We start from the raw sequence: 20789 nt of genomic DNA on the forward strand, positions 1-20789 counted from the left end.
CTTCCTGTGTTTGTGGAGGCAGAGATATTGAGGCCTAAGAGCTGTAGTGCTGTGTTCACTAGGGGGAGGGGTGGGGGGGGCTGTGGGCATTTGTGCATGTGTGTGTGTTGTGTGTGGAGGAGCAGAGCAATGGTGAAGAGAGAAACAGTTTAGGACTTGGCTGGTTCTAGTAGTACTTACTCAGCATACCTGTTTGTACCTGTGTGACACTGTGAGAGGGTTCAGGCAGGCCCCCTGGTCACTCCATCTGAGAACCATCTGAGGTGTGAAAATATTCCAGTAAATATTCCGGTTTTGCAAGATGAGTGGGCCGCGGGGCTTGGTGTTCCCACAGCGTTCCTACAATGTTCCCAGGGACAAATGCTTCCCTGTGCTTCCCTCTCACCGCCTATCAGACCTCAGGATAAGACCCAGATGCAGACAGTTCGAAGTAACAAAAGTTGATTACAACAACAGGGGCAGGCAAGCAACAGGTCAAGGGCAGGCAGAGGTCAGTAATCCAGAGCAGAGTCCGAAATGTACAGAATGGCAGGCAAGCTCAGGGTCAGGCAGAGGTCAGTAATTAGGGGCAGTGTCACAAGGTACAAAACGACAGGCAGGATCAGGGTCAGGGCAGGCAGAATGGTCAAAACCGGGAAACCTAGAAAACAGGGACTAGAGCGAAAACAGGAGTATGGGGAAAACCGCTGGTAGGCTTGACAAGACAAGACGAACTGGCAACAGACAAACAGAAAACACAGGTATATATGCACAGGAGATAATGTGGAAAATGGGCGACACCTGGAGGGGGATGGAGACAAGCACAAGACAGGTGAAACAGATCAGGGTGTGACACCGCCTGCCTGATGAAAATACTTGCCTGCAATTTCACATTTTGACAGGCTTCTCTGGGACATACCGTAACCATGGACCCCAGCCCAGTGAGAGGGCTCTGAGTTTACAGGTGGGAGGTTTCGGCTTTCAGCTGGGCTTAATATGGGGGCCGGCAAGCCCTGGGCACCTGGTCCTCTCCAGCATGGCCGTCTAGTGACTAACCTGGGCTCTGAGCTGTTTAGTCCTCTCCAACATGGCCGTCTAGTGACTAACCTAGGCTCTGAGCTGTTTGGTCCTCTCCAACATGGCCGTCTAGTGACTAACCTAGGCTCTGAGCTGTTTAGTCCTCTCCAACATGGCCGTCTAGTGACTAACCTGGGCACTCGAGAGGACACTACAGCATCTATTGGATCAGCCCAGAAAGTTTACAGCTACACAGTTATAGGTTGGGTATCCATGGTGTTTAACCTGCTATACTGGATAGTTCATTGGAATGCTGCCTTTGGCACATTAGGAGTTAAGCAGTGTGAACGACAGGAGTATCAAGAATACATGCTACTGTACACTCAGGGCTAAATCACACATATGTAATTCAACCTGTCACATAAATCATGGACTGATGTCATGATGTGCATGTTTAGGTTACGTTACATATGTACGTCTAGGATACAGCCCTTTTCTCTTTCACCTGTTTCTCTGTGCCTACTAGGTTTCACACACATACACATGCACATACACCTGTGTGCTTGTGCATGCGTGCGTGAGTATGTGTGTTTGTGTGTGAGGGGTTAACAGGTCAGGTTTGGGGGATAACCAGGCAAAGGCCATGCTCTGTGAGTGAGAAAGAGAGTATGGAGGCTTTAGTTCTCAGCCATGCCCTCCCAGGCCTCTCTCTAACTCACATCTCACCAGCATACTTCTCATATTAAAAGAAAACAAGTTACACAAATGAGACAGATGGTTCTTGTTTGTGATGACAGTTGCAATTTTTTTGTTTGAGGAGCACCAAGTTGTGCAACACACAGAGACTGACAAAAACCCAGCGCTGAACCCCACACCTCGAGGATGCAACACCTAGCAGACCTGGTTTTTAGATTTCTGTATCTGTATTTCAATTAATCTATTTGGGTAGTAAACTAAGAGCTCTATTCAATTCATATTGCGAAAGGTCCGCGGTATATTATGATTGAAATGTAAAGGTAATTTCTGATTGAGCTGTCATATGCAGCGTTTACCGTGAATGCAGTCGCCGCGAACATGGGAACATTGCCTTTAAATGTACGGATACGGATTGAATCAAGGCCTAAGGATCAGTATGGATTCTCACCAGAAATATTATGTAAGAAGTCACAAAGAACATTGTCCATTGATTATATATTTATAATACAGTATCTTTACAAGAACCATAAATAATGTTCAAATAAATTAAAATTGACCAGGTCTGCCACGAATGATGGATATATATCCTCCAAATATAAATACTCACACCACCATATTGTCTCTTCCTATCATAGAAGGTAGTAGCCTAGCAATGCTCTAATGTTCCCTTTAGTCTGCTCTGTGTTATACTGTACCCTCTGAGGCTAAGGCTGGGTTAGGTTTGTTTCCCTCTACAGCCTAAGGCCTACAGCTGCCCCTCTGACCCAATTCTCCTCACAGGGAGCAGCCTGCACTAGACCCACAGGTAGAGAGACATACTCATTCCATTTAGAGAGAAAGCTATACCCTTGTCTGGACCAACAGGTTGGAGTGTGAGGGGCTGAGTCTCAATCTCTTTGCCCTTGTTCATTCCAGCTTCACTGATCTATACATGTATAAGCAATAGCTCCACCTAGCTCCTGCCATGAGGCATATGGGATGTGACGTAGCCTTACCTGGTAAACTCCTCTGGATGCATACACGCGTGTGCACGCATGTGCACGTGCACGTGCACACACACAGTGCTATGATAAAGAATATAAAGTCTGAGGCCGAGGCTGCATGGACAAATTGATTGATCATTGTAGATCATGGATTTGGATTGTAACGAGTCCCTGTTGGGTTAGTTAGAAACATGGTTCTGTCTATTTGCTGGGCCTCAAGAATCTCTAGAGGGCTTTAAATGGGTCACAGCCCCTGTACATTAGGGAAGCGATGTTCTAAAGGGACAGTACTGCTGACCTCACTCTTTCCATGAACTCAGGGAATCAACCAGGAGATGAGGAGAGCGAGGGAATGGAGAGGAGAACAAGGAAGAGAGGAGAAGAAAAGAGAGAGCAAGAGAGGACATACTGCATCAGTGTGGCAGATGGTGAGTGACCTCACTGATAACATCATCTCATCCCTGACTGGATAAATCCGATAAGGAGAACAGCATGGATCAGATAGGGAGTGAAAGTGACAGGCGTGTGGTGGGCCAGAGCGTTCCAGGCACTGTGTTCATGTGGGCTGCCGGCTGTTGGCTTGGCCAGCACTGTTTATATGGGTTCAGCTGCACTAGCTCTTAATGCTGGTAGATCTATCTATGGGGGTTTGGACTCAGTGTTGGCTCCCCTTGGCCTGCATGACGACCACCTCTCTTTCCCCCTCTCCCTCTCACACATGTACACACATACAGCTGTGGACACAGTGAATTTGTGACGACCATCTCAGGCAGGACGGTTTGTCGGCACATCATATGGGTGGAGGAGAGACGTGTGAGATGTTCCTCACACCTGGACAGTGCTAGCACCTGTGGGAATTTATCTGTGGTGCGGCAGGTGAGATGGACTGTGTGTGTGTGTGTGTTTGTGTGTACGTGCGTGCGTGTAGTACAGCTGAGGGGAGACGTACCATGAGTGTGTTACATGAATCTGTTAGTCGGTGGTGACTTACCGTGTCACAACAAGCTGTGCTTTGCCAGGAGCGTGGTATCCATGGTCTCCAAGCTGCCAACCCACACCTCAGCCACATATCTCTCTCTCTCTCTCACAGGCAAACAAAAAAATATTATTGCCAAAATTCTGAGTTAGTAATGGAATTGACAGGAAATGACATCAAGTGTGGTGGGGATGTTTTGTCTTGGTATATTTATTTCCTGGAATACACTCAACAACCTGGTGCCTAAACCCAAAACCAGGTCAATTAAAGAGAACCAATATGCAGAAATATTGATATACAGATAGAGACATGCTGGACCTGTTCAAGTACTTCAATACTCCCTCCCTCCATTTGTTGAGGTGGTCACTGACCTGTGAGATAGTGAGATTATGAGATGTGATTACTTCAAGCAACCAAAGAAGGATTGTACAAGGATTGTAAAAGAATTCAGACTCCAGATGAAATATAGCGTCACAAGTCCGAATCTTTCCTTTCCCTTTGCCATCCCTGCAGCCATCTTTACCATGGCAACATGGGCAGTGCACGCACCTAGACACCACAGTCAGCATACCTACACGCATGTTTCTATCCTCCCCCTTGATGAAAAACACATTGTCTTCCCTATGTTGGCAGGAGTGTCTGGCAAAAGACAGTAAAGAGATAGAGGGCTGAATACCATAATGGCTAAATGAATAACCCTGACACCTGGAGGCTCAGATATGACATGGGATTGTTTAATGACAGTCAATTAATGCAATAGAGACAGACAGGCAGAGATAAATACGCAGTTGTGCACGCGTACACACGTCACACGCACACACAAGGTTGAGCTGGCATGCCCACGCGTCTCCTAGACATCTGTAGAGTGATTTACTGTAAGGCTTTAATAAACTGTTAAAACCTTGACTGTGCTTTTCATCATAAGTCATCTTCTGTGGAGATCATCATAAAACGCTCAGGTCATATAACGCTGTATAGCACATGCAGTTCTAGTGTTCAGCACTGCACTTCTCTCAGTATTCATGTCCTGGGACATGGCTCTCCACCAGCTGTGTGTGTGTGTGGGTGTACACTACATGACCAAAAGTATGTGGACAGCTGCTCGTCGAACATCTAATTCCAAAATCATGGGCATTAATATGGAGTTGGTCCCCCATTTGCTGCTTTAACAGCCTCCACTCTTCTGGGAAGGCTTTCCACTAGATGTTGGAACATTGCTGCAGGGACTTGCTTCCATTCAGCCACAAGAGCATTAGTGAGGTCGAGCACTGATGTTGGGCGATTAGGCCTGGCTCGCAGTCGGCGTTACAATTCATCCCAAAGGTGTTCGATGGGGTTGAGGTCAGGGCTCTGTGCAGACCAGTCAAGTTCTTACACACCGACAAACCATTTCTGTATGGACCTCGCTTTGTGCACAGGGGCATTGTCATGCTGAAACAGGAAAGGGCCTTCGCCAAACTGTTGCCACAAAGTCGGAAGCACAGAATCGTTTAGAATGTCATTGTATGCTGTAGCGTTAAGATTTCCCTTCACTGGAACTAAGGGGCCTAGCCCGAACCATGAAAAGCAGCCCCAGACCATTATTCCTCATCCACCAAACTTTACAGTTGGCACTATGCATTCGGGCAGGTAGCATTCTCCTGGCATCCGCCAAACCCAGATTCGTCCGTCGTACTGCCATATGGTGAAGCGTGATTCATCACTCCAGAGAATACGTTTCCACTGTCCCAGAGTCCAATGGCAGCTAGCTTTACACCACTCCAGCCGACGCTTGAAATTGCGCATGGTGATCTTAGGCTTGTGTGCAGCTGCTCGGCCATGGAAACCCATTTCATGAAGCTCCCGACGAACAGTTATTGTGCTGACGTTGCTTCCAGAGGCAGTTTGAAACTCTGTAGTGAGTGTTGCAAACGAGGACAGACGATTTTCACGCGCTACGCGCTTCAGCAGTCGGCCGTCCCGTTCTGTGAGCTTGTGTGGCCTACCACTTCGCAGCTGAGCCATTGTTGATCCTAGACATTTCCACTTCACAATAACAGCACTTACAGTTGACCGGGGCAGCTCTAGCAGGGCAGAAATTTTACCAACTGACTTGTTGGAAAGGTGGCATCCGATGACGGTGCCATGTTGAAAGTCACTGAGCTCTTCAGTAAGGCCATTCTACTGCCAATGTTTGACTATGGAGATTGCATGGCTGTGTGCTCGATTTTATACACCTGTCAGCAACGGGTGTTGCTGAAATAGACAAATCCACTCATTTGAAGGGGTGTCCACACACTTTTGTATATATAGTGTGTGTGTCCCAAGTTGAAGGGTTCCTTTTGTTCTTCCCAGTTATGATTGGTTGTCCCAGAGGAGATGTTTAAACATGCTCGATAGTGATTGGCTGTCCCTAAGAGGCCATTTAAACAGACTTGATCTTGATTGGTTTCAGTATCTCCTCTGGGAGAGCCAGTCTGTCAATGAGGAGCGATGTAGTCTAGTGGGACTCTTCACTCAACTTTACATTAACACAGAGTGCTGAATACACACTCTCTCTCTCTGTAGACAGTTTCTCAGCTCTCTGCTAACACATTGACATACTCCCCACAGACACACACCGCACTAACATGGAGAGAGAGAGCCTGGCTCAGACAGACCACCAGCTCAGCTTTAATCCGGCTGTGGAGTAATGGTGCCCATTGGGCTCTGATCTTATGAGTTATGGGAGAGTTGGAGAGTAGATTATACTTGTGCTGGCAAACAGTCCACAGTATATCATAGAGAGTAACGGAGAAAATACTTATTTTTCTAGTTTGTCTGTGCAATGTGAAGTGTAACAGGCCTGGAACTTGAAAAACAGCATGGTAGCTAGTGCGCATATCAGCAGCTTTTGGTATGACCACTGTACAGCCATTTGCCCACTAAGCTGTGTGCTTGTATGGAAATGCTTGGATAGTGACAGTGTTAGCTGAATTTCTCTTCTGCAGGTGGTTACCCCTAGCGAACACACGCACAGGAATGCCCTTAGTTCAGCCTGTGGGATAATTAATGGGTCTCAGCAGCTCTTTAGTGTAAGAAGGCACCGACAGACAGCACTCCAGAAACGCACGGAATGTGTGAAGGCCTCGCAGGGGTGGAGGTGTGCGTAGGGGGCATATTTCAACCCCCCTCAGGGGCAGATGATCCGTGTGCATGTGTGAATGAGTGTGTGTGTGTATATCACCATAAATCACCAAGACCATAGAACCTGATACTTAAATCTTTCTGAAAATTATTTCAATGTATTAGAAGTATGGATCCATAATAGAAAGACGACAAGTCAGTTATCTGGATGTCTGTCCTGTCCTTCTCCAGCAGATGGAAGCAGTAGGTCACCTGTGATCAAATAGCGCTCCCTGGTGGTTGAAGGAATACACTCGCTAAGAAAATATGTGATCTGGCTGAGACTGCATCTGTAAGGGAACACACTACCTCGCTCTCCAACCAATTCTGACGTTTTTTCCACTAATTGGTCTTTTGACCAATCAGATCTTTTTCAAAGGTGATCTGATTAATCAAAAGACCAATTAATGAAAACAAGATTAGAATTGGGCTGCCTTTGTAAAAGCAGCCATAGAGGTCAGTGGACTTAAGCTCTTATCAACATCCACGGTCCTCCAAGAGTTACTGAATTTCCTCTTCACTTGAGACTGCACTAATTTTCCTTTCTTCTATTTAGTATCCATGGGGATCACATAGTATCACATTTGCTGTGGTAGATCATCAGTCACTCCACCAGAGATGTGTTGACATGCCACACACATGTACCTCCTGCACTCTCAGCCCACCCTTTAGGTAGTGACATCACTTTAGTTATAGATTTTTTATGATAAAGTAAAAAACGTTTTAATGTTTTCCTCCAAAAGGGAATGGATATCTCCTACATCATGGTTGACTGTGAGATGAGGGTAGTATAGTTTTACTATGTAAACCACAGAGCAGCAATGGGTATTTGCAGCCATTTGTCCCTTGAGCACCACCTTGTTTTCTGTAAACTGCCTGATAAATAAGAATGGCCAAGGAAAAAGGAATAAAGGCAATTAAGGTATAAGTTTAATTTTTTTTTTTTTTTTAAGAATGCATATACAAAGAACAGAGACGTCAGACAAAGCATTTGGTTTTGCACCAAAACAAATTGTTATAATAATAATAACAATCATAATAATAATAATAATAATAATAAATGACTTGGGCTGGATGTCAACCCAACTCTGAGCCACCAGTCAAATCAACCAATTACGATCCAGGTTTGACATTGGAGGGTTTAAATTCACTCCACCAATGAACGTTTCTAGCTGGTGGGTCAAAGTTCAGCTGAGTTCCTGCCCCTAAAATGTAAAAGGAGAGGAAATAACCTTTTTATAAAATCAAACACCGCACAACAGAAAAAAAAAATACAATAAAACAGATTTTGGTAAAAATATCTGGAGCCTATATCAACATGTGTGCCATCTTACATTATTATTAAATCTGTTAACCAATCATCTCAGAGACCAGGGGCTTACCTACATGCATTACCACAACGTTAAATCCATAGAATTAAAAGTATAGAACAGACAATTCCTCAGACCACAGATTTTTTTTGAGGAGGTAGACATAGCATGGCGGCACCATAGCATTGCCATTGCAGCGTGACAGTATGGAACACTGAGAAAGGCACAGAATTCTGATGTGGCACAGAATTCTGATGCGATAAGCATCAATTCATTAACAATCCAAATGGGACATAAAATATGGCCGCCGGTATACCTACTACAGAACGTTGCTTTGTTCAGGGAATGTCAGCTCTACTAATTCTAGTTCTATGGTTACCATAACGTTTTGACAATGATCGGCTACCGCTCCCTTGGACCTTAGCAACGCATTAAGAACACACCACTTGTTAACACTGTTTATGTTCCCTGCTTCAAAAGGCCAATTCCTGCATCAAGACCCATTGCTACGGGATGCCTTTAGTTTAGATATTTAGTAATGGTAATAGAATGTTTCCCTATCCAGTTTATTAAGATCTACAAAAGTGCCCCGGGGATAGGGGCAGATTTGAGGTTGATCATAAAAAGCTTCAGACTTCTGTTCTGTCACGTGGAGGGGAGACAATGGCAAAGAAAACAAGAAAAATGGCTACTATCAGCACTTCTTCAGGTGGTTTTGGAGGTGGAGCAGCGAGATTGGGCGCTTGATGTGCTCATCAAGAGGGGTGGGGCTTAATAATGCAGCAGCGTGACTAGCTGTCACTCAGGCAGCCATTTCATTTGGGGGTGGAGCATAGGTCTATCAGAACTGCTAACTGGCCAATGGCCACAAAGAAGCTGGGTGACTAAGAGCAAATCGACATCACTGACAGGGCAATCTGTCAAAGACATTTTAAAAGTCAAAGTTTAAATGAGCCTGATTTCCTAAATCACCAATGAGAGATGACGACACTTTTATGAGAGCCTATGTCACCTGTATGTCGCCCCTTTTATTTAACCACCGGCATGGTTCAAACCCCTTGGAGAGTAAAAAGGGACATGGTCTTGGCCTTCCCTTGAGTGCAGGGCTGAATCTCAATAGTCTATAGTTACTGCCTCTCCTTGTCTCCTTCCCTTTCATCTTCACTAATGTTAAAAGTCAAAGCCCAGCGGGCATCCATCATATTGCTTTCACTAACTTTACTGTGAGATCAGTTTAGATTAAGATAAGATGAGGAGAGGAAGCAACTTTAGCCTACTGAGATGCACTGATCACACAGGACTGGGCTGTCTCTGAAACACATCTAAAAGCTCTGACTTACTGTTTTAACTGAAATGGGAGTGTGGCCATGGTAGTCACGGTTACAAGCTGGGTTAGGTTCTCTTCTGTCTCTCCATCCGTCAGTCCGCTGGTTTATTGCAATCTAATCGGAAACTCGTTATGTTTGTTTCTATATTTTGCTTTAGAGTAAATGGCTATCAATCAGCCTTAGCAGAGCAAGGGAGCGGATGGGGGGGCAAAGGGGGAGGATGTGTGTACATGTGTGAGGGGTGGGGTCACTCATAGCAGCACACATTTGCGTTTCTTCTTGGGCTCAGGAGGCTCCAGCGCAGCCAGTATCGCCTCATCGAACACATTCTTTAGGCCTTTCTGTGGATACAAACACACAGGCTCAATGAAGGGGCAGCATTCACACACAGGATCAATGAAGGGGCAACACAGATACACACACAGGCTCAATGAAAGCGAAAAAACAACAAAGGGTTCAATGATCAAACAAATACATAGCATTGGCGGAAATGAAAACCCAGGATACTTCATCTTCACAGACAGAGGTGAAAATAAAGTCAAGAGCAGCTAGGGATATAATCAACCTGCATTCATTCATATCAAAGTGAGGAGCGTTCAAAACAAAGGCCGGGCAAACAAGAAAGTGGAGGTACGAGAGAACATGGGCTCAGAGACACACATACCGCATCACTCACTCTCTCACACACACACACACACACACACACACACACATACACACACACAGAGTGCAAGGGAAGTCAAATTAAACAACTACACCAAGCCAGACCACACAAATCAAAAGTGTTGACACAAACTGGTTTCACCAGATCACTAAAGAGCCTACTGTTAGCTGGAACTTCCCATGGCTTTTGCTGATTAACATCTAATTAGTCCGAGCAGCGTGTTTCTGCTCTCATTGTTGTTTGTTTGTAGAGCAGCTTAGGATAGGAATGATTGCCTCAGGCCATGTCATGTGAGGGAAGAGTGGTACAGCACAGCTCTATGAACAGAGCAGGAAACCCCTGTATCCCTCTGTTTAAGGAAACTCTAGGAACCCTGTAGAAACAACCTATGGCAAGACATGTTTTACCCAGAGATCAGGCTCTATATATGGAACAAACAACTATTACAATTGGTCTAGGAGGCTATGTAGAAATACGACGTAGCACTCGAGCTGCTTTCCATCTGTCCCCGTAGATAGAGGAAAAGAGAGGCGGAGAAAAAGGATAGCAATTTCAGTTGTCCTTTATTTATTCATTTCACATGATTATTTTAGCTTTTAGTTTTTTTTAAACTCCAAGACGGCTAGATTTGAACTGCAGCAAAACGGCACATTACAGAGCGGTACATAGAGATTTTGGCCAGTTTTAGAGCTGGATGCCATGGTGCTGCCTCTGAGGTTTCCATTCAGGATGACTATTTGGTAGGGGTGTAACGGTTCACCAACCCCACGGTTCGGTACATATTGTGGTTTTGGGGTCACGGTTTGGTTGCGGTACAGCGGGAAAATTAAATGCCATTCACAACGTTCAGCAATCACAATATTCCTTGATTTGTTTGTTGTGACTGGATTGTTTTGTTAGGGGTCTCAAGTTTCCACTCTGATGCTGCGTTTTTAACCATGTGGGAGGTGTGAATTAACCCGTTGTGAAGTCGTAAATATAAGTTGGATGCATTCATGTGATTTGAACTTGAGAAACGCCGATTGGATTATGGTCAATAATCTGTGTCAACCATAAACTAAAAGTACAGCGATCATTCTTGTAAACATATTTTAGAGTTCAAAAACCACATGAATAGATTGCACTTTATAAATAATGCTTTGTTGTTGCATTTAACTGCCGAAAATGCAGTTAGAGGTCATTTCATTAGTAGGTGACGTCAGAGGTCACCATGTGGGAGAAGTGGGTGCTCAGGATGATAGACGAGTTTCCCCACTGGTAATTACCAGTTTGAGGGCCGTTAAGTAAGCGCAACACAGGGTGCATTGGCCAATTCATTGAAAACGTCGGCTTTGGTTTGCTTATATAGAGCGGGTACTACACATTTGCTGAAATCGGTGCAAAAGGGAAGTTGGTAACGTGTCTCGAGCACTTTCATGGAGCTGCAAAAAAAAACTATTCTCAACCACCGAGAATGGGTGCATATCCACGGCTATAAACTAAAGACTGTAAAAAAAACATAGCCTACCTATCGCTCTTGTAATTTCTTTGGGCTGGTCAGAATCAGCTGCCAAGGGTTGCTTGAATGCAGAAGGGATAAGATGTTGTTTTTTGTTTGTGTTTCAGTCTTGCTCCGGTATACACTGTGGTGATGTCGGTGTAAATGTGTCAACATACAGTGCCTAGAAATAGTATTCATCCCCCTTGGCGTTTTTCCTATTTTGTTGCATTACAACCTGTAATTTAAATTGATTTTTAATGGACATACACAAAATAGTCAAAATTGGTGAAGTGAAATTATACAAAATTAATAACGGAAAAGTGGTGTGTGCATATGTATTCACCCCCTTTGCTATGAAGCCCCTAAATAAGATCTGGTGCAACCAATTACCTTCATAAGTCACATAATTAGTTAAATAAAGTCCACCTGTGTGCAATCTAAGTGTCACATGATCTCAGTATGTATATATATATATATATATATATATATATATATATATATATATATATATATATATATATATATACACACACCTGTTCTGAAAGGCCACAGAGTCTGCAACACCACTAAGCAAGGGGCACCACCAAGCAAGCGGCACCATGAAGACTAAGGAGCTCTCCAAACAGGTCAGGGACAAAGTTGTGGAGAAGTACAGATCAGGGTTGGGTTATAAAAAAAGATCAGAAACTTTGAACAGCACCATTAAATCCATTATTAAAAAATGGAAAGAATATGGCACCACAAACCTGCCAAGAGAGGGCCGCCCACCAAAACTCACAGACCAGGCAAGGAGGGCATTAATCAGAGAGGCAACAAAGAGACCAAAGATAACCCTGAAGGAGCTGCAAAGCTCCACAGCTGAGATTGGAGTATCTGTCCATATGACCAATTTAAGCCGTACACTGGGCTTTACGGAAGAGTGGCCTGAAAAAAGCCATTGCTTAAAGAAATAAATAAGCAAACACGTTTGTGGAATACTCCCCAAACATATGGAAGAAGGTACTCTGGTCAGATTAGACTAAAATTGAGCTTTTTGGCAATCAAGGAAAACGCTATGTCTGGCGCAAACCCAACACCTCTCATCACCCCGAGAACACCATCCCCACAGTGAAGCATGGTGGTGGCAGCATCATGCTGTGGGGATGTTTTTCCATCGGCAGGGACTGGGAAACTGGTCAGAATTGAAGGAATGATTAACAGCGCTAAATACAGGGAAATTCTTGAGGGAAACCTGTTTCAGTCTTCCAGAGATTTGAGACTGGGACGGAGGTTCACCTTCCAGCAGGACAATGACCCTAAGCATACTGCTAAAGCAACACTCGAGTGGTTTAAGGGGAAACATTTAAATGTCTTGGAATGGCCTAGTCAAAGCCCAGACCTCAATCCAATTGAGAATCTGTGGTATGACTTAAAGATTGCTGTACACCAGCGGAACCCATCCAACTTGAAGGAGCTGGAGCAGTTCTGCCTTGAAGAATGGGCAGAAATCCCAGTGGCTAGCTGTGCCAAGCGTAGAGACATACACCAAGAGACTTGCAGCTGAAATTGCTGCAAAAGGTGGCTCTACAATGTATTGACTTTGGGGGGGGGGGTGAATAGTTATGCACGCTCAAGTTCAGTTTCTTTGTCTTATTTCTTGTTTTTCACCCCCCAAAAATATTTTGCATCTTCAAAGTGGTAGGCATGTTGTGTAAATCAAATTATAAACGCCCAACATTATTTAATTCCAGGTTGTAAGGCAACAAAATAGGAAAAATGCCAAGGGGGGTGAATACTTTCGCAAGCCACTGTATTTGAGGTGTTGGCAGCTGTATAGGATATTCTCGTTGAGCGTGGCGACATACCGTTAACGTTTTATCTCTGTCCAACGCTGTTGTAATCTACTGGGAAGCCAAAATGTTCCCACACTGGAGATTTAAATGATGGAGGATCCTCCAATTCGGTTTTAAATCGACCACACCACTCGCCATCGTACCCAATTAGTTCCTGGCTGTGCCTCACAAAAAGGACAGTTTGAAATGTGGCAATTAAGATTATAATTTTTATTACAACGTGCGCATAAGCTTTAGTTGATTTAATGGAAGACAAATGTTTTTTTCAGCTCAGATTTACTTAAGATGCATATGCCTACAACGCAGCGTAGGCATAGCCTATAGGCCTAGGGTTTTATTTTGTAAATATACTTGATGTATTCATTCGTGTTCACAGTGCGGACGGAACCGAGGTTCTCGTGCCAAACGGTTCAGTACGAATACGTGTACAGTTACACCCCTACTATTTGGGTTCTAGCTCTAATGGTCGCCTTTACAAGTTTGTTTTGAAAAAATGGTTTAACTCCATGGTCTTTCATCGGTCAGTACTGCCCAAAAGGTTCCAACATGGCTGCCGTGATTTACTGGAAGAGCATTGTTGTAATGCTTTTTGGTTGAAACCGTAATAGTCAAAGTCTCTGTATGTCGCTCAGGCACTAGACAGCCCTAAATGTAAATTATGGTCAGACCTTAGTCTTTGTCATACATCAGTAGTAGTACAAAAAATACATGAACATTAGGAATCATGTAAGCTCGTAGAATTGGTGCTTAAATCACAATGCTGTGGAGCCAAGTAAATAAGACACTCCCTTCGATCTGGACTCTCCAAAAAAATATCATAACATGGGGAGGAGGAGGAGAAACACTAACCAAAGGAGAAGAGAGACATGGGCTGTGTCTCAAATCACATCCCAATTCCCACAAAGTACACTACTTTGCCCACTCTATAGGTAACAGGATGTCATTTGAGATTTGCCCAGGGAAGATAAGTGATGGGATTAACCAAACCAAGTCCAATATTAGCAGTTACATCTGAGAAAACACATGAGCAACGGACACAGTCCTTCAGGCACAATAAGGCCCATGAGGACAAGTAAACAAAAAAGGGAGGGAAGGAAGAGCCATGGCACACACTAGAAAGTAACACTGTCGTAAAGGGGGAGTGGATACAGGGGATTGCTTTAAGAGGTGCTGGGTTGATTGGGTAAAACAACGACAGGTTTAAACTAAAAGTTAACAGCAGACAATTGGAGAGAAAGGAGGAGGGGAAACTTTAGAATATACAGCACTTCCTCTTTCTTTGCGTCTCTGGTGGCTCTAGGGCGGCTAGGATAGCTTCATCAAATACATTCTTCAGCCCTCGCTATAACGACAAAGGGGAGGGGAGAAAATGACATCACAGTTAGCACAGCAAACAGAGAGAGAAAGAGGGGGGAGATGAGCAGAGAGAAGAGAAGAGGAGTGCGAAAGAGGCAGTGGAGGAGAGATAGCAGTAGAGGCAAGAAGTAATTGAAAGGGCAAAATACAGATGAGGGCGAGTGAGGGTGGGAGAAAGAGAGAGGAGTGCAGGCAACATTGTTTAGAAATTCTAAGGACAGAGCATTAGGAGACTAGAGAGAGGATTAGAAGATGGATCTACTGTAAAACATTAAAGGTGGTAGAGGAGATGAGGAGAGGAAGCCTCTAGACTAGAGAGATACCACCCTGCGAAATAGGAGCTGAAGAGCTTGAGATAGAAGTTTCCCTGACCCACAGATCTAGGATCAGATTACCCTACCTCCCCCTGTTCCAACCTTCACCATCATGTGGATAAAACATCTGACCCAGGTCCAGTGGTTAGGGGAAACTTCTGTTGTGCCTACAGGGGAGCCAGTCAGTCACACAGGAAACAGGATATTGCATCAGCATCTGTTACACCAGTGGAAGCTGGTCTAGAGAGAGGAAGGAAGGCGGCAAGACGCCAGGCCAGTGTAGGAGAGAAAGAAAGACAAGATGGGGAGGGAGCAGGGGACCTAAACTAAACTGGGCCACAGCTCACATTCACTTGGGCCCATTGTTTCCAGACACAGTACAGCCCAACTCCCACTGAGTAACACCATCAGACACAAGATGGCCGTCTGAGATGGAGGTGATAGCTTTTCTCCTTCTCTTTCCATCTTAGAAATGGACATCTATCTCTTATGAGCTCAACAGGGTGAAGGACAGCCCGTTATTATAACATACTGTTTGCCAATACGCTTTGTTTGACTGCCAAGAGTTCTATGTTTGTTGTTGGTGCAGCTCAAGCAGACCCCTGTACCACAAGCTGATGGAAATGTTGAATTTTGGGCGTAAAACAACACCTACAAAAAACTTAAAACAGAATATTGCGCTTCCTGAATGAGCCCAACAACTGATAGACTGCAGACAGCAGCTACTAAACACTTCAGTCAGGCTAGGCCATATACGTGGATCAATACTTATCGCAAAACGATATACATATTGACAGATTTCACCACTGTTTCTACAACTGTAGCGATTCAAAGGGAACAGCCAGAGTGGGACTTGAATCAGAGACCATGTGGTTCCAGGGTACTCGTACCTCCTGTTCCATAAAGGTCTGGGTAGATCAAACACAACGTATCAGATGAACACACAGACCAGAGCATGCAGTCTCCTCCACTTTCTTGTTTCTTTGAGCCGTGACAGATGATATGAAGCATTTAACAGATAGGGCATCTATTCAGCTGAGCAGAGAGAACACTTACCTGCAGGTGGCATGTGTCATTTCAAGATTGAGTGAAGACGTGTGGGAGTGTCTCAGGCTGTCTTACCTCGGTGAAGACAATGTTTGTGTGTGTGTGGAAGTGACTTACATGTGCTAGTAGGGGTGTAACGATTCGTTTTAACAAAGATTCGATTTGTATTACGATTCGTGGTTGTCGATACGATTCAAGGACGATATTGGTTCATTTAGAACGATACGATCCGAAACGATTCAGTGACTTGAAATTGATTCAGTAACCTTTTAGCCAAAAATTCAACCAGTGTGACTGAAATAAATACCTGGATACTGGACAGTGCGGGTGAAGTTTCCTAGATTCCTGTTTCTTGTAAGGACCGCAATGGTGGCTTGATAATTTCTCGCTCGTCGGCTTCTCCTCTGTCGTCCACCATGCTATGTTTTGTTGTCTTTGCGCCTTTGCGCTGCTGCTGGCGCGGGGCGATGACGTCACGGATAGGCAGACTGAATCGAGTAATGTTTAAAGCCTTTATCATTAAAAGTGCTAAGAAAAAACATCCATATAAAGTCTGACGTGCTTAAATCCAATGGGTTATTTCCTAGTATCGATACAATCGATTTATTACATTTTAAAACGATGTTAGATTGATATATGTTGTCCAAAAGGCCAACTCGCCGAGCACAGATCGATGTAGTTGGATCATAGGAATATAAATCGATACATCGATGTAGTAGATGGATCGTTACACCCCTATGTGCTAGGCTAGGGCGTGTTGCGTACGCATCTCTCTCTCTGCTCGTAGCTGTGTGGGGATCGTGTGTGGGTTTGCATGCGAGTCTGTGGTCTTACCTGCGTGAGAGCTGAGCACTCCACGTATTTGACGGCCTTGAGGTCTCTGGCCAGTTTCTCTGCCGTTTCAGGAGTGATGGGCTTCTGCTTGTTCTTGGCCAGCTTTTCTATGGTGGATGGGTCATCTCGCAGATCTATCTGAGTCCCCACCAACAGGAACGGGGTCTTTGGACAGTGATGGGTGATCTCTGGTACCCACTGGAACACACATGGGTTAGAGTGTGTGTGAGTGATATGGGAAGGAGGAGAGAAGAGGATGAGAGGAGACCCACCTTTTCTTTGACGTTTTCGAAGGAGGAGGGGGATACGACGGAGAAACAGACAAGGAAGACGTCTGTCTGGGGATAACTCAGAGGCCGTAACCTGTCGTAGTCCTCCTGACCTGGAGAGAAAACACACAACGTTACACACACACACACCTGGAACGCAACATGGGTTTAAACTTTTGTTAAGTACACTCTAAACACACAAGCACTTCCATGCACACACCGACACAAATACGCACACACAGACACACACACACTAAGGGACTTTAGCATCAGCATTCAGGCTGTCCAGAGAAGGCAGGGTGTGTCTCTGAGCAGACTGAGGCAGAGCCAAAACTCTCCACTGTATAGAAACCAGGACACACTCCAGTCTAAAATAGCAAGGACACACGTGTGGAATACAGCTGATGGGAGGCTGTTTCTGTAACAATACCAGTCCCTTTACTACTGCTTAGTGAACCTAGCTACCCTTACTCATCAGCACAACACACACGATGAGACAGGGCACTGAAGATGAGCATACTGTACCTGCAGTGTCAAACAAGCCCAGGGTGTAGGGCTCCCCTCCTATCATTACAGTTACAGCATAGTTGTCAAACACCTGCAACACAAAGAGAGAGCGAGAGAGAGAGAGACAGGGAGGGGGTTAGAGACTGAGTGAGTGTCAGTGTGAGTGTGAGTGTGAACATAAGGTACTTACCGTGGGTACGTATTCAGAGGGGAATTTGTTAGTGGTGTAGGAGATGAGCAGACAGGTTTTACCCACAGCTCCATCCCCCACCACAACACATTTGATCGTCTGCATAGCTGTGCTTTAGAATCCTCTTTACTCATTCAAGATCCTGAGAGAAAGGGGGAGAGAAAGATTAGTGACAGTCAGATTTAGAGCCGTTGGGATAGCTAGTAGTGTCAAAACGACAGGCTAACATGAGCACTCCTGAGCACCCTGTTGAAACTATTCTAAAATAAGATTAAACTTCAATGAAAATTCAATTGCAATGTTTTCCACAAGCACATGGAGTAGCCAGCCAAATAGAAAAAGTAGCCGGCCAGGCTCCCCCGGGCTGGGGGGAGGGGTATTACGTTTTTTTGACCGAACAAGCTCTAGTTTAGTGGCCTCTGGTACATTCTAATGCTAGATTGTATTTTCAACCAGCAACTATCAGGAAATAACACTGATAATTTTTATTTTTTATCACACATTTACAGTGTTAGTTTCATCTGCTGTTTTACAATATGATATAAAAAAGGAACACATTTGTTTTGGCTGCACTGGGCCTTTAAAGAATCCTGTAAGAGTCTGCTGACTTACACAGGCTTTAACATCTTAAGGATCGGACCCTTTTTTTTCAATTTTCGCCTAAAATGACATACCCAAATCTAACTGCCTTTATCTCAGGGCCTGAAGCAAGGATATGCATATTCTTGATACCATTTGAAAGGAAACACTTTGAAGTTTGTGGAAATGTGAAATTAATGTAGGACAATTTAACACATTAGATCTGGTATAAGATAATACAAACAAAAAAAGACATGCATTTTATATTTATTTTTGTTCCATCATCTTTCAAATGCAGGAGAAAGGCCACAATATAATATTGCAGTTTAGGCGCAATTTAGATGTTGGCCACTAGATGGCAGCAGTGTGTATGCAAAGTTTCAAATTGATCCAGTGAAGCATTGCAATACTGGACTATTTTGTATCAAGTCTGCCCAAATGTGCTGAATTGATACATTTTCAAGTACATAACTATAGAGAACATACAAACATGATATGGTAATACAAAATATTTACACACTCCCAGGAATGCCATACATGATGGATCATTAGCTTATACACTAATTTTCACACATCTAGATGGCCAGGCGTGGTGGGTGAGGAGCCAGAGACAGCAGGGGTTCAAACTGTAGAAACCAGTTCCTACATTTGAATATAAAAATTGATTTTATCAAACAAAACTACACTACATTTTATCTCTGGGACCCTTAGGATGACAAATCAGAGCAAGATTACTGAAGGTACATTATTTACAGTGGGGGAAAAAAGCATTTAGTCAGCCACCAATTGTGCAAGTTCTCCCACTTAAAAAGATGAGAGAGGCCTGTAATGTTCATCATAGGTACATGTCAACTATGACAGACAAAATGAGGAAAAAAAATCCAGAAAATCACATTGTAGGATTTTTTATGAATTTATTTGCAAATTATGGTGGAAAAAAGTATTTGGTCAATAACAAAAGTTTCTCAATAATTTGTTATATACCCTTTGTTGGCAATGATACAGGTCAAACATTTTCTGTAAGTCTTCACAAGGTTTTCACACACTGTTGCTGGTATTTTGGCCCATTCCTCCATGCAGATCTCCTCTAGAGCAGTGATGTTTTGGGGCTGTCGCTGGGCAACACGGACTTTCAACTCCCTCCAAAGATTTTCTATGGGGTTGAGATCTGGAGACTGGCTAGGCCACTCCAGGACCTTGAAATGCTTCCTACGAAGCCACTCCTTCGTTGCCCGGGCGGTGTGTTTGGGATCATTGTCATGCAGAAAGACCCAGCCACGTTTCATCTTCAATGCCCTTGCTGATGGAAGGAGGTTTTCACTCAAAATCTCACGATACATGGCCCCATTCATTCTTTCCTTTACACGGATCAGTCGTCCTGGTCCCTTTGCAGAAAAACAGCCCCAAAGCATGATGTTTCCACCCCCATGCTTCACAGTAGGTATGGTGTTCTTTGGATGCAACTCAGCACTCTTTGTCCTCCAAACACGACGAGTTGAGTTTTTACCAAAAAAGTTCTATTTTGGTTTCATCTGACCATATGACATTCTCCCAATCCTCTTCTGGATCATCCAAATGCACTCTAGCAAACTTCAGACGGGCCTGGACATGTACTGGCTTAAGCAGGGGACACGTCTGGCACTGCAGGATTTGAGTCCCTGGCGGCGTAGTGTGTTACTGATGGTAGGCTTTGTTACTTTGGTCCCAGCTCTCTGCAGGTCATTCACTAGGTCCCCCGTGTGGTTCTGGGATTTTTGCTCACCGTTCTTGTGATCATTTTGACACCACGGGGTGAGATCTTGCGTGGAGCCCCAGATCGAGGGAGATTATCAGTGGTCTTGTATGTCTTCCATTTCCTAATAATTGCTCCCACAGTTGATTTCTTCAAACCAAGCTGCTTACCTATTGCAGATTCAGTCTTCCCAGCCTGGTGCAGGTCTACAGTTTTGTTTCTGGTGTCCTTTGACAGCTCTTTGGTCTTGGCCATAGTGGAGTTTGGAGTGTGACTGTTTGAGGTTGTGGACAGGTGTCTTTTATACTGATAACAAGTTCAAACAGGTGCCATTAATACAGGTAACGAGTGGAGGACAGAGGAGCCTCTTAAAGAAGAAGTTACAGGTCTGTGAGAGCCAGAAATCTTGCTTGTTTGTAGGTGACCAAATACTTATTTTCCACCATAATTTGCAAATAAATTCATAAAAAATTCTACAATGTGATTTTCTGGAAATGTTTCTCCTCAATTTGTCTGTCATAGTTGACGTGTATCTATGATGAAAATGACAGG

The 20789-nt window shown here is 44.2% G+C and overlaps 1 protein-coding gene across 1 annotated transcript in view; it reads right to left on the minus strand.

Annotated features, from left to right (window-relative positions):
- Nucleotides 1-7703: 7703 nt before the first annotated feature.
- The window catches only part of cdc42 (cell division cycle 42), a 33635-nt gene continuing 20549 nt past the window's right edge, over nt 7704-20789 (minus strand). Inside the window, exons 2-6 of the mRNA XM_041891461.1 lie at nt 17927-18068; nt 17755-17827; nt 17233-17342; nt 16961-17158; nt 7704-9774 (exon numbers count right to left, since the gene is read on the minus strand). Coding sequence (XP_041747395.1) covers nt 9685-9774; nt 16961-17158; nt 17233-17342; nt 17755-17827; nt 17927-18031 — 576 coding nt within the window. The 5' untranslated portion in view covers nt 18032-18068 and the 3' untranslated portion in view covers nt 7704-9684. The remainder of the gene's footprint in view (nt 9775-16960; nt 17159-17232; nt 17343-17754; nt 17828-17926; nt 18069-20789) is intronic.

This window comes from Coregonus clupeaformis, chromosome 12, assembly GCF_020615455.1.
Source record: "Coregonus clupeaformis isolate EN_2021a chromosome 12, ASM2061545v1, whole genome shotgun sequence".
NCBI lineage: Eukaryota > Metazoa > Chordata > Actinopteri > Salmoniformes > Salmonidae > Coregonus > Coregonus clupeaformis.